Source organism: Oenanthe melanoleuca, chromosome 6 (genome assembly GCF_029582105.1).
Source record: "Oenanthe melanoleuca isolate GR-GAL-2019-014 chromosome 6, OMel1.0, whole genome shotgun sequence".
Lineage (NCBI taxonomy): Eukaryota > Metazoa > Chordata > Aves > Passeriformes > Muscicapidae > Oenanthe > Oenanthe melanoleuca.
In genome coordinates, this window is record NC_079340.1 from 4065645 (window position 1) to 4079102 (window position 13458).

The 13458-nt window shown below is 43.0% G+C and overlaps 1 protein-coding gene across 1 annotated transcript; it reads right to left on the bottom strand.

The window, feature by feature from the left end:
* On the bottom strand, positions 1–12682 carry TSPAN15 (tetraspanin 15). The gene is made up of 8 exons (XM_056495407.1): positions 12542–12682; positions 8006–8191; positions 6711–6785; positions 5489–5584; positions 3860–3976; positions 1781–1828; positions 414–530; positions 1–196 (listed from the first exon to the last, which is right to left on the bottom strand). Exons 1-8 carry the CDS (start codon positions 12635–12637, stop codon positions 44–46), a joined length of 888 nt encoding a protein of 295 aa, XP_056351382.1. The 5' UTR covers positions 12638–12682; the 3' UTR covers positions 1–43.
* Between the last annotated feature and the right edge of the window lie 776 nt (positions 12683–13458).

A 13458-nucleotide genomic window follows, 5' to 3' on the forward strand; every position in this document is an offset into this window, starting at 1 on the left:
TGCTGTTTTTTCCTGGTTCCAGCTGCACTCTGGGCCCCCCAGGTCAGCCAGGGTAGCACATGCAGCAGTCAGCTCTGGAGCGCTCGGGGGCGGCTCTGGGGCGCACGTCTTCCCACAGGCTCTCGCTCAGCTTGTGCTCTGTGATGATGTCCTCCACCCTGGTGATGTACAGCAAGGACAGCAGCACTCCCAGGAACTGCCAAGGGAAGGGAAACCCACTCAACAACTCAAAAAAAAAAAAAAAAAAATCAAAAAAACCCCAAGCAAAAGCAGATTACCTCACCAAACCCTGCAATGTATCGCTGCCAAATCACCAGGATGCCACCCCAGTTATGCTAAATCCCAAAATTACAGCCAAATGGGATTTCACACACCCACAAAGCAGGTGTTGCCTCTCACACTGACTCCCTTACCTGGGGCACCAGTATGCCCAGCAGCACTGCAGCCATGATGGTGTAGTTGTCCAAAAACCAGATGAGCATGGCGTTGGTGCAGCCCCGGACGTAGATAATGTGCTGAACACTCAGGCGCTGCAAAATGTCACAGGGAGGGGGTCAGCAGGGGTGGGACACCCCTGGCCACTCAGGGAGCCACATCTGGTCTGCCTTTAAACCCACTGAGCTGAACAAAGACCTCAGCAGTAACTCTGTTGTAAAGCTACACCTCGACAACTCACTCTGCTTCTTAAAAGTTATTCTACGCTGCAGTAAGTTATTTCATCATCTTAAACCTGTTTGCTGCAGCTGTTTTTCAGCAAGGAAAACACCCAATTCTCATTTAGGACCACTTGGAAAGCGGAGAAGTCTCTCTTTAGCTTTCATCTCTGTTTAAAAGTTGAAAACGTGGCAGCGGAAAATATAAATTGTGGACCAAGTGCTCTGCAAAAAGACCCTAAAAAAGGAGAAGAACAAGAGGATTTTGGATTCAGTCCTGCAAGCTGTGCTGCTCTCTGACCCCAGCCCATAATATAGAAAGCACTTGAGGCTGCAGAGGGTCCTAAGAGATGAATGGGGCAAAGTTAAGCATAGGCTGAAGTGCTCCCTGTCAGAGCCCACAGGTGATTAAGCAACAAATCAATGAACCCAAATGAAGGCAAGTCGTATTTAAAGATAACCAGTAATCCCAAAAACCAACAACTGAAGCTGGCATTGTGCTCCAAGTGCCTCAAACGAGCTGGGGAGAGGAGCTGCCCCCGCCCTGCCTCATCCCAGCGCTCCAAATCCAGGAGTGGGGAACTCAGGGCAGATCCAATTACTGATTTCCCTCCTTAATCACTCTGCCATCACTGCCTCCAGCTGGCAGTGTCTCCTCTGGGCTGGCCCCAGTGACTGGGGAAGGATGAAGGAGGAGGCTCCATCCCATTCCTGGTGGGAGGAGAAGGCATCCAACACAACCAGGGAAGTCCCACTGCCCTCCCAGGAATAACTATTTTAGGCTTTAAAATAAAACACCCACTCCTGGGATATAAAAACAGCTAAGTTGGTTTCATCAAGGCAAATTTTACTCAGTGAGAAACTGTGGCTTTCAAGTACTACTACTGCAATTAGCTCAGGGAAGTTGTCAACAAACAAGGAATCGTGGAAAATACAAAGAAGGGAAGAAACACTAATCAAACAAGATTAGTTTTTTCCTCATATATGGAAATTATTCCAGGAAAAAAAAAAAAAAAAAGAACAATTTTAATTGCTGATTTTACTGCCTGGCAGATCAAAGCACACTGAAAACACTTTTGTAACAGACCAGAATAAAAGCAGAGAAGCAGCACCCTCTGCTGTGTTACCTCTTGGTCAATGGTTTTGTATCCACACATGGTGTTGATAATGTCTGTCTGAAAAGAAAACAGGAAACTAAAATCACAAAACTATTGGTTTTACTCTGTGTTCTCCCATACAAAGCCATGGCAGGGTTATTCCCCAGTCCAACACCAGTTCATCCCAGCAGCCCCAGGGTCAGACTGAGTTAGGGCTCCACATGATTTTAGAGGAATGAGTACATCAGTGTGTCACAGGACATCTGAACCATTCCTATCCAACAGCACCAATGTGAGCTGGGACAGAGCTGTGTGGCACAACTGTTTCCACAGAATGAACAGCTGGATTTCCTTTCAAAGCTTTAATAACTTAGCACACCTTATTGCTAAAACCAGGGGTTAACACACCCTTTGTGCCAAGAGAAACACAAGCTCAGAAATACCTTCAGTTTCAAATAACTTCCAATGCTATGAACCCTTTTTACAAGACCAAATTAATTACAATATTCATACAATACCATTATATACATGAATATAAACCCCATATATTTAAAAGAGACTGAGTGCTTGCATTCAGCACTGATTACTAGCTCATTTTCTGTAATGCCTTCTGTGGGTTCCAAGGCTCTACCCCTGAAAGCCAACCTGAAAATAACACTCAAACTGGCATCAAAGGAAGCACTGAACAAAGCCAAAGACATGGAGGAAAATCAGAAGCTTTTCCCAAAATATGTGACCACAAGGAATGCAGTCCCATCTCTCAACTTTAAACACAGAATTTGCTAACAGGATGTCCTGGCATAAGCAAACATGAGATAAACCCATTGGAAACAGAGGATTACAAGGCACTTGGGACTAATTTCTATCTGCTGCACCAGGATAAGTCTTTAATAAATAATTTGACTTAAATATAGCTCCTTTGGAGCCCCCCCAGTAGGAGCTGGCTGGTGTTAGCAGGAGGTTTCACAGAGGATCAGAATCCAGGCACTGACATTAGCAGGAGTTTTCCATGACTACAAAGCCCATGAGTAATCACAAACCATATCTGCAGCTCTCCAGGACAGAAACCAGCCTGTATTTGGAAGGGTTTGTCAAACACACAAGACTGATGCATCTCCTGGCTGGTTTTTTCCCCCAGGCTGGAGTGCACAGCATCTCCTGCTGCACCTGGGTGATCCACACTCCAGTTCAGGGCTTCTCCCTGCCTTCCAACTCACTTCCCTGAGCTTAACCCTGCAGGCAGCCTCATCTCCCCCCTCCCCAGCTCTCAGTGAATACACCTCCCATTTTTCCCCAGAGAAGTTTTTTTCCCCTTCCCTGAAGGCAAAATCCTAAGTTGTTCTGCTCCATCCAGCTGCAGATTCTTTCCCTCAAACACCCAAGACTCAATTTGCCCAGCTTTGGCTTCTGAGAGTAAATCGAAGCCCATCACAGATTTAAACAGACCCATCCCCACTCACCAAAAAACATAATAAACACCTTCCTATGACATATATTTCTCAGCAACACCTAGGCAGGATTACTGACACAACCACGGCATCTATTTTTCCTTTTTTATTTTTCTTTAATTAGGCAGATGTTGAAAGGACAGCCCAAAGCAGGATATCCATCATGAGCTCTGCTCTTACACAATCTCTCTGTCTCAGACCAAACCCATCAAGGCAGGGGCTGCCTGCACTGGAGCAGTTGAGGAATAGTTCTTTATCAAATCCAGCATTATGTGCATCCCTCTGATGAAGAGCAGTGAATTACAGAATTAATTAAAACACATCTGCATGAAAATCAATGCCTGCTCCTAGTGCTGCCAGCACCAGTCAGAACCAGTTCATCACAGACTGAGAAACTGGTTCAGTCCTTCCAGGATTTTAGATTTTATCCTAGTTTTCAAGGATAGGTTGGGGCAGACCTGTACCCACAAGCATGCCCTGACCCTGAGGTCAGCTGCCCACATTTTTGGATTATTCTGGAGATGACAAGGTCATTCTGTTTGGTTTTCAGCTCACACATCACTCTGATCCCCACCCATGGAAGCCACCAGACCCATTAGGGAAGGAAAGGATTTTCCTTCACTTCTTACCCCAGATTCCTAAAGTCAGGCACCTTTTTTACCTTATTTCTGATGCAGCAAGTGTAGGGCACCCCACAGGCCAGTGGTCCTGGAGCTGCACAGCTGTGGTACACATTTTGGGACCAATCTCTATAATCCTCCCCACCACAGCACTTAAACTGGAAAGAGAAAAAAAAGAATAAAAAAATAAAGACAACAAAACTCAATGATCTTAAAGATCTTCTCCAACCTAAATGGAAAAGGAAAAGAAAAAAAAAATTTATACCTTAAACTCTTTGAACAAGTAGAAAACAAAGTAAGAATACAACAATTTTAAAAGCCCTGAGCTCACAAAAAAAATTCTGTCATTTTATCAGCAAGGCATGTATGAATGTATATGACAGATACAATTTTAAAGAAATAAAGATACAGGGGATATTCCTCTGTCTTTCATTGAACTATAAACCCAGAGTGCCAAGTTTCACCTCCCATCTTTTCTGACTTGAAAAATTCTCTCTCCAGCCCTGGGCATCATTAAGCAGTGTATATACACTGACTCTACCTTGACCTGTAATCCACCTCCATGACTACATTTCCAACTGGATCTAAACCACAAAAACATTGCTACAGGGCATAAATTAATCTCACCAAAACACTGTGGGTGCAATTTAGAAGAACTGAAATACTGTAAGTTTACACTGACTTAATATAAATATTCACTTTATAATTTAAACCGAGGGAAAAGGAGGAGCTCATTTAATCACCAACACATACATTTGCTGTATGAATCCCTAATTTTGGGCAGTGCATGGAAACTTTAAAGCATTATGAGGCCCAGTGACAGAATTTCCTCAGGATGATCTGCTTTTGACAGACTTTCCATGCTGAATTTGTTTTTCAAATCGAGCTGCCATCTCCATAATGATGTCTTAAAACACATGTATCACTTCCTAAGTCAATTTTTTTTTTTTTTAATAACCATTACTTGGCATGGCCATGCACAGCACATGGGCCCTTACATCACATTATTGCTGCTTCTACAAAGAGCTGCATGGCAGAACTCTTCAATAACCCAATAAACATTTCAACAGACATTTTATTAAAATAAAAAAAAAAAAAAGGCTGTGAGTCAACCCCACATGCCATTAAGTAATGCCCAGCTGGGCTCACCACAGTTTGTGAATTTTAATTACAGGTAGACACCCTTCCAGTGGTGTTTCCTTCCAATAACCACCTTGTTGAAGAGCTCTGTGCCCTCCAGCAGCACCTCTTTATCCATTTCTCTTTATCCAAAGCCCCCTGCTAACAAGATGCTTCTCAATCTCTTGGATCAGCCAGAGTGCAAGACTACAGGCAGAATTTAGGCTGAATTTAGGCTGAATCCAGCTGTGGGGCCAGCAGGAGCCTACAGGTCTGTAGGATCTGACCTTGAGCATTTGAATTGCACCTGCCAAGGCCAAAGCTGCATTTTGGCCCTGTCTTTTTGCAGGGTAAGAGGGTTTTAAATGCCAGCTGGAATGCTGGATGAGCCCTGAGCTCAGCACAGCACCATAAGAGATGACACACAAATCTCATCCCTCTCAGTCACAACTTGATTGTCACATCACTGGAAAAACTCAAAGCTGCTGCTGAGTTAGCCCAAGAGAAAAAAAAACAAAAAAAAACAAAAAAAAAACCACAAACCAACAAACCTGCTTTTGAACAGAATCCATGATGTTCTTGAAGTCTAAATCATCATAGTAATTCTCAATCCCTCTTCTAATGTTGTCATTCAAAAATTTGATTGTCTAGAAAGCAAAACAAGATCCATGGGTGGCACAATGGGCACAGAATTAGAAGAGCAAGTTAAAGTGACAAGTGAAACTGATGAGCTTCTTTTTTCTATTCATTTTGGTTTTTTTTTTTAGAGAAAAAACTAAACACTAGTTAAAAACAAATTTTAGCACAGCAAAAACTGGGACTAATCACAACCAGAATGTAACAACTTTCAATCCAGATGCTGATATGGAGAAAGTTAAAGACTGAAATACACCCACTCATCTTCCCAGTATTACATACTGCACACTTACAAATTAACCAGAACAAAAAGGATGATATCAGTGACAAGAAATAATACAGGACCCTCCTAACTGATTTAGAACCCCAATTAAACTCAACAGATTTGAAAAGGAAGCAGAGAAAAAAATGGAAAAAATGCACATGACAGGCAAAACCAACCAAAGCTTCCATAAATACTTTCTTGTTCTCCCCATACAAACCCAAACTTCTCCACTAATCTTGAAAAACAAGGGATGAAACCTGTCCCTAAGTGTGGCTGCCCTGCTATAAATGGAAGCATAGACATCTAGTGCTTGCCATAGGGAATATATTTATGTTTTAAAGTATTTCTAACTAAAAAAAAAATAAAATAGTCTGATGCTTTCTGTGCAGAAAAATCAGGGGTTTAAGTTACAGCATGCTTGTCAATGATGGAGTGTCCTAAATAAATTAGTTAAGTTGCTTATGGATGTGAGTAAGGAAGGGCTGTCCTTTCAGTGAGGCAAAACATTTCTGGCCACTGAAAACCAACATTCTCCAAACCCATCTGGAAACTTCCCAAATTAGCAGTCAGACCCAGATGGCAAAACAGAAAAAAAAAAAAAAAAAAAAAAGCATTTTGTCATCCACAAAATGAGCTGGAAACTCATTCTGCTTCTGCTGCACATTTGTAGCCACCAGATTTTCTCCAAGTTCTTTAACCTGGAACTGCTCTCCAGGATGATGCCAAACCTCACCACCCCTCAACCCTGAAAAGCAGGATCTGTCCCCAGAGCTCCATCAGTGAGTGACAACCTGAACAGCTGTTATTCAGCTGTTGTTTAGCTGCTATTTAGCTGCTGTTTGAGCACACCAAACCTGAAGCAAGCAGCTCACCTGGTTCCTGAAGATCAGGGCCACCACTCCACCTGTCAGCTCAATCAGCAAGCAGATGCCAAGGATGTACATGAACTGCAGGAAAAGAAGAGCAAGTGAGTCACCAGACAGAACTCCAATGATCCTTTCAATTAGTTCCCTTAAGTCTAGCATTCAGTTGCCAACAGACTTGGCTTTCAGCATGGCAATTTAAAAAAAAAATATAAAATGATGGGTTTGTTCTTATAAAACTGTCAATGCCACAAGAAAAGTTGTTTTTTTTTCCTCACTTAAATTATTCTGGGTTTTGCCCAATTGGCAAGCACATTATTTTTCTGCTCTGGATGGATTCAAAAGCATTAGATGTAATTATCCTGCCAAGATACTCCTTTGCAGAGCAGCATTTTGATGGACTGCTACAAACCACACTCCATGTTTTGATGCTTCCTACAAAACCTGTTACCTTTCAGTGAGTGGATAAAGCAGCACAGCTTAAAATAATCCAAACCACTTTCTACTACACTGCCAGTCCTAAATCAAAGCAAAACTCCAGGCTTTTTTCCAGCTTGCTGCTTCCCACTTTTATTTAGCTGTGCTCACACATGCACGTGTGCAAAATGTGAAAATCATGGAGAAATCCACTGTGAGAGAGCTGCAGCAATGTTTTCTTTCCTTGACATGGTTTTTTTTCCAGTCCTTCAGGCATAAAAATGGGTGTTAAGCAAATTCAGGTCTGCTGTGTAACAATGAACTCCATCAGGACTTGTCTGGAAATAATCCCTAATGCTCTTCCCTGAAAGCTGCTGTAACTCCTGTGCATAACTCAGTGTCAGGAATTCACCAGACAGGTGAATTTATCTTTTTTCCTGCTAAATCTGGCATCAGGGACTTGTTTGTTGAATACTCAGCTGGGTTTGCTACCAGAATGGGAACAGAAAATATTCCCAGTATCCGACACAGCACCATGCTCAGTGGGAAAAGTGGGTAAAATTCCAGTATAATTTCAAAATCCATGGTTATTTCTGGCTTTGCCCTCCCTAACAAACCACATTTTTAGCATTTTGTGAGGCTGAACATGACAAGGACAGGGTGGGTCAGGTTTTGAGCAGCCTGGTCTAGTGGAAGGTGTCTCTGCTCATTGCAAGGGGGTTTTAAAAGGTCCCTTCCAACCCAAATTCTGTGTGTTTCTGTGAAAACAAAGTTTGCACTCTTTAATTTTAATTAGTCACACGTGCAGCTTCCACTTGCAACCACAGGAATTTCCCTAAAATTCACCTTTTCAGAGAAAAACCAGGAATAAAAATCCCAACACTTACTGCTTGCAGGAGGCACAAATTGTCCCTCAGAGAAGCCAGGACACCCACAAAGGATACCAGGAACATCACAATGCCCAGAACTATTAAAATAATTGCTGGGGCTAGAAAGGCACTTTCTAGAGTTTTGTACTCCTGTCTTTCAATTTCTGCATAAATCCCAACAGCAAGGACCAGGGCTCCAATCACCTGGAAGGGAAACAGGAAAGCACAGATGTTATTCCTTCTTCTCTGGAAACACAGAGATGACAGGCTGTGAGTACACAGGAACCTGGCACTGCTCACTGAAACACTCAAAGAAGAAGTTTGGATTTAAAAAAAAAAAAAAAAAAAAAATTTAAAAAAACCTCGAAGGCTGAAGCAAAAAAAGAGCAGAGTTGGGAAAAAAAATATTGAAACTTGCTCATTTCAAAAATATGTTTCATCATTTTTTAACATGCTGGAGGTTAAACTAATCAAAATATACATCACTGGCTGAAATGTTATTTATTACCCATCTGAGATCACAAACATCAGATATATGAGCATGTATGAGCATCCTGTGTGTGTCTGTCTGTCCTTCTCTCTGTGTATATAAATATATAGAAATATATAATAATATAACAGAGTTTCTAAGCTGGTCTGCAAACAGCCTATCTGTCCCTTCATATCAGCTCCTACTGTATTTAGGCTCAGTAAATACAGTCAGATATTTCCTATATCTGCCATTAGGAGAAAGGCACCAGATTACAAACTTTAAAAGAAAAAAAAAAAATCAACAACCAAATTTGAAATTCTGTCACTTTCTTGAGCAGCTACCAGATAAAGCTGACAAGTGAAACAGGAAGAGACATATTTCATTTATCAAGGTAAGGATATTTCAGTCAAAATAATTAGTTAAATCATTTGGTATTAAAACCACAGAGTGCTGCAAATCACTTTGAATTATGCTGAATTAATTAAAATTAAAAATAGCCCACAATATTTAATTACAAAAATTGTGGTGGAAAAACTTTCCTGCCCAGTCCAATGGCCAGACACATCACCAGGGAAGAGAGCAGACCCAAATCAATCCTTTTGGCAATGGGATAAACAACACTCCCCTTTCCTGAGCTGACATTTCCACAGGAAACACCAGTCTGCTCTCTGCACACCAGTGCTTCTTAATTACACTTCTGAATTCTTAATTTCACTTCTTAAATTTTGGATCTGACACACTATATCCCAGACAAAGGGCTAGAGAGACACATGATAACGAGTTCAAACTGCTGAAATACTTTTTTAATTATGGGATATCTTAAAATAAATAGCAACTTACTGGAAGTTCTTGATTTTCTATGGAAATGAATAATGACACTAAGTATGTAGGGGATGCCACTAGTTTGTCATTACAGAAGGGTTCACCCATAAAAGGGAAATATACTGAAGCTATTTAAAAAAGCAACTTAAAATTTGACCAAATTGATAGAGACCCCAAAATCAGATTCTCCTGCAAACACTGAAGTGCCATTAACAACAGTAATTCTTGCCTGGTAGATCTCTTATTTTAAAAGAAAGAAAAAAGAAAAAGAAAAAACCAAACCAAAAAAAACCAGGTATTAAACCACAGGTATTAAAGCTTGATAAGGATTATCAGAATTTCAGAAGAGTGGTGTTCAAGATTTGAACTTTTTACTGAAATGTCCTTTTCTCAACCACAATTTTCTCATCAAAACATTAAATTTCAGGGGGTTTTTGACTAAAAGTAAGTAAAATACAAGATGCTTCCTGCTTTAAGAGCTTAACATACATAAATATATATAGCATCTTTATATACACATATACATCAATCATCTTCTATTTTCTTAAACATTTAATAAAAACCTTTTAAACCTTCAATATGGCCAAGCCAACATCAGCATTTCCTGAAGGACACAGGGACTGTTTACATCCTGCATCCTTCACAACAGCTCCCAGTTGGGCAAATTCCAGCTGTGCATGAGGAAAAATGAACTGCCCTGACTCACACTAAATGAGCATCCACCAACAAATACCAGGGGATTTCTCTGGGGCTTCTGCACACACACAGGCTGCTTTCCCAAGAGAAGGGAGAAGCATTTGTTTATTTATTTATTTATAAGCAGAAGATTTAACCCTGTATTCACAGTTCTTTTTCTCAAATAAAGCTCAACAACAGCACCTTCTGTTGCTGGGCAAGAAAATCACATTACAGCCCAATTTTCAAGCAAAAGAGTTGTCTGGAAAAGTTGCAGCTAGATTTTAAAAAAGCTCTTTTAAAAAGCTCTGTGGGGGACAGGGGAAGACCTCAAGACATCCCCTCCAAAGCCTTAATTTCCTTTCTGCTTTGGATAAGGCATTGGTATTTTTATATATTGGTATTTATTATTGGTATATATATGTATTTATATATATTGGTATTTAATTCCTGGGGACTCAAATCTGGGACTTCATCACTCATAAAGTACAAGAGGAACTGCAGGGAGGGAATGGGATGAGCTCAGCATCCAGCAGGTCAAAGCCCCAAATAGCAGAAGAACATCACAAACCACCCCAATATTAAGAAAACCAACTCCCAGTGCCAAGCTTTACCTCCATTTACACTGAACAAAGAAAAAAGGATAATAATAATTTTTTTTTTAAAAAAAGAATAACAGTGCTGAGAACTGCCATTTACAGCTGATGAGATCTGCTTGGCTCAGCTGGAATAAAAGAAAATTCCCAGCCCACAAGCCTCACACAACCCAGCACGTGCTTGCTGCCAGTGCCAGCAGGATGCCCAGAACAATTCCCTGGCATTCCCTGTCCTTCCTCCCCCCTCCCACAGCAAACCCTCTCTCCCAACAAATGGAAGCTGTCGCTGCTAAACGAGGGCAGAGCATTGAAATCGCAGAGCGAGCAGCTACAAAGAGTAAATAAAAATCTGAGGCTGCCTGAAAGAGGCTTTGTCCTCCCAGGCTGGTTTCAGAAGGGCCCTTTCTGTGCCACCAGATGAATGTTTACATCCCACCAGCAATGCTGACAACGCTGGAAAAAAAAAAAAAAAAAAAAAAAAAGGGGGGGATTGAAGAATAACGCAGCAAATTCCGATTTTCCTTCTCTGAAACTCACAACGTGGAAAACACAGGGAGCATCAGGAGCCTAAACCCAAGGGTTGGTTTGTCTGCTAAGGGGGACAAAAGAGATCCCAAAAGGCCTGAACTGATCCCTTTGCATTTCAGTCTTTGTTCATTAAATCATAGGTGGAATCTGACACTCGCTATCGAGCCTCTTCTCCCACGCTGCAAAGCAAAAGCTTTATGTTCCCAGCTGGAAAACACAGACAAAACCAGACCAGCCAAAAAGCCAGACAGAAAAAACCCTCTGACATCAGCAGCAGCATCTACCCCAGAGCCTGAAAAAAAGCACCTTAAAAAATCGCTGTGCTTACAAAGAGCACTCAACACTTCCAGCCCATTTATAAGCTGTCAGAAATCAGCGGGGATAACCGGGACCCACCAGGGGACTCTCAAACACCTGGGTGAGGGCAGCAGGTGTAAACCTGGCAGCCGCACCCTGCAGAGGGCACACCCGGGCAGCAGAACAAAATAAAGGGCAAAGGCTCTGATCGCCCATCTCCCCTGCAGGGCACACCAACCCAAAATCCCGACACCTGGAGAGCGCCCATCCGCCAAAACCAGTTTGTCACGGGTGTGAGAGCCACGGGAATATCCTCACCGGTTTGTCCCGGGTGTGCCAGCCACGGGAACATCCCCGCCAGGCTGTCCCGGGTGTGCCAGCCATAGGAACATCCCCGCCAGGCTGTCCCGGGTGTCCCATCCCCGCCAGGCTGTCCCGGGTGTCCCATCCCCGGGAACATCCCCGCCGGTTTGTCCCGGGTGTTCCAGCCACGGGAACATCCTCACCGGTTTGTCCCGGGTGTTCCAGCCATAGGAACATCCCCATCGGTTTGTCCCGGGTGTTCCAGCCATAGAAACATCCCCACCGGTTTGTCCCGGGTGTCCCATCTCCGGGAACATCCCCGCCAGGCTGTCCCGGGTGTTCCAGCCATAGGAACATCCCCGCCAGGCTGTCCCGGGTGTTCCAGCCATAGGAACATCCCCGCCAGGCTGTCCCGGGTGTTCCAGCCATAGGAACATCCCCATCGGTTTGTCCCGGGTGTTCCAGCCATAGAAACATCCCCACCGGTTTGTCCCGGGTGTCCCATCTCCGGGAACATCCCCGCCAGGCTGTCCCGGCTGTCCCATCTCCGGGAACATCCCCGCCAGGCTGTCCCGGGTGTTCCAGCCATAGGAACATCCCCGCCAGGCTGTCCCGGGTGTTCCAGCCATAGGAACATCCCCGCCAGGCTGTCCCGGGTGTCCCATCTCCGGGAACATCCCCGCCGGTTTGTCCCGGGTGTCCCATCTCCGGGAACATCCCCGCCAGGCTGTCCCGGGTGTTCCAGCCATAGGAACATCCCCGCCAGGCTGTCCCGGGTGTCCCATCTCCGGGAACATCCCCGCCGGCTGTCCCGGGTGTCCCATCCCCGGGAACATCCCGCTCCCCGCCCGCAGCGCTCACCCAGAACGTGGTGGAGTAGGTGATGAGCGAGAGCTTCAGGCACAGGTAGGAGAGCCGCCCGCAGTACCGCGCCTGCTCCGGGTCCCCCGCCGCCATCCTCCGGCACCTGCCGGGCCCTCCGCCCCTTCCCGCAGCCGGAGCGGCCGCCCCGACGGGCGGGCCCGGGGCCGCCGCCGCTTCCGGCCCGGGGAGCGCCGCGCTCCGACCGACCGGGGAGCTTCGCTCTTCTCCTCCCCTTTTTTTTTTTTCTTTTTTTTTTTTTCTTTTATTTTCCCCCCTTTTTTTCTTTTCTTCTTTTTTTTTTTTTTTTTTTTTTTTTTTCTTTTTTCTTTTCTTACACTTCTTTTATTTTTTCCCTTTTTTTTTCTTTTTTCTTTTTTTACCCTTCTTTTATTTTTTTTTGTTTTTTTCTTTTTCTTTTCTTTTCTTTTATTTCTATTTTTCTTTTTTTTTTTCTTTTTTTCCTTTTTTTTCCCTTTTTCTTTTTTTTTCTTTTTTTTTATTTTTTGTGTTCTTCCTTTTTTTCCTTTTTTCTTTTTTCCTTTTTTTCTTTTTTTTTGTTTCCCCCCTTTTTTCCCCCCTTTTTTCCCCCCTTTTTTCCCCCTTTTATTTTCTTCTTTCTTTTTTTTCTTTTTTTTTCTTTTTTTTTTATTCCTCTTTTCCGGGCTTTTTTTTCCGGGCTTTTTTTTCCGCGCTTTTTTATTTTTCCTCCTTTTTTTTTTTTAATTTCCTTTTTTTTCCCTCATTTTTTTTTTTCTCGTTTTTTTTTTATTCCTCGGTTTTTTTCCCTTTTAATTTCCTTTTTTTTCCCCTCGGTTTTTTTTTCCCCTCGGTTTTTTTTTTTTCCCCTCGGTTTTTTTTTTCCTTTTTATTTCCTTTTTCCTCGTTTTTTTCCCTTTGTTTTTTTTTTTTTTTAC

Coding starts and splice junctions, on each gene's coding strand:
- TSPAN15 (XM_056495407.1), bottom strand. CDS start 12,637: ATGGCGGCGGGGGACCCGGAGCAGGCGCGGTACTGCGGGCGGCTCTCC. Junction 5,585..6,710: donor CCCTGATCTTCAGGAACCAG/GTGAGCTGCTTG, acceptor TTTGCTTTCTAG/ACAATCAAATTTTTGAATGA. Junction 1,829..3,859: donor CTTGCTGCATCAGAAATAAG/GTAAAAAAGGTG, acceptor TTTTCTTTTCAG/ACAGACATTATCAACACCAT.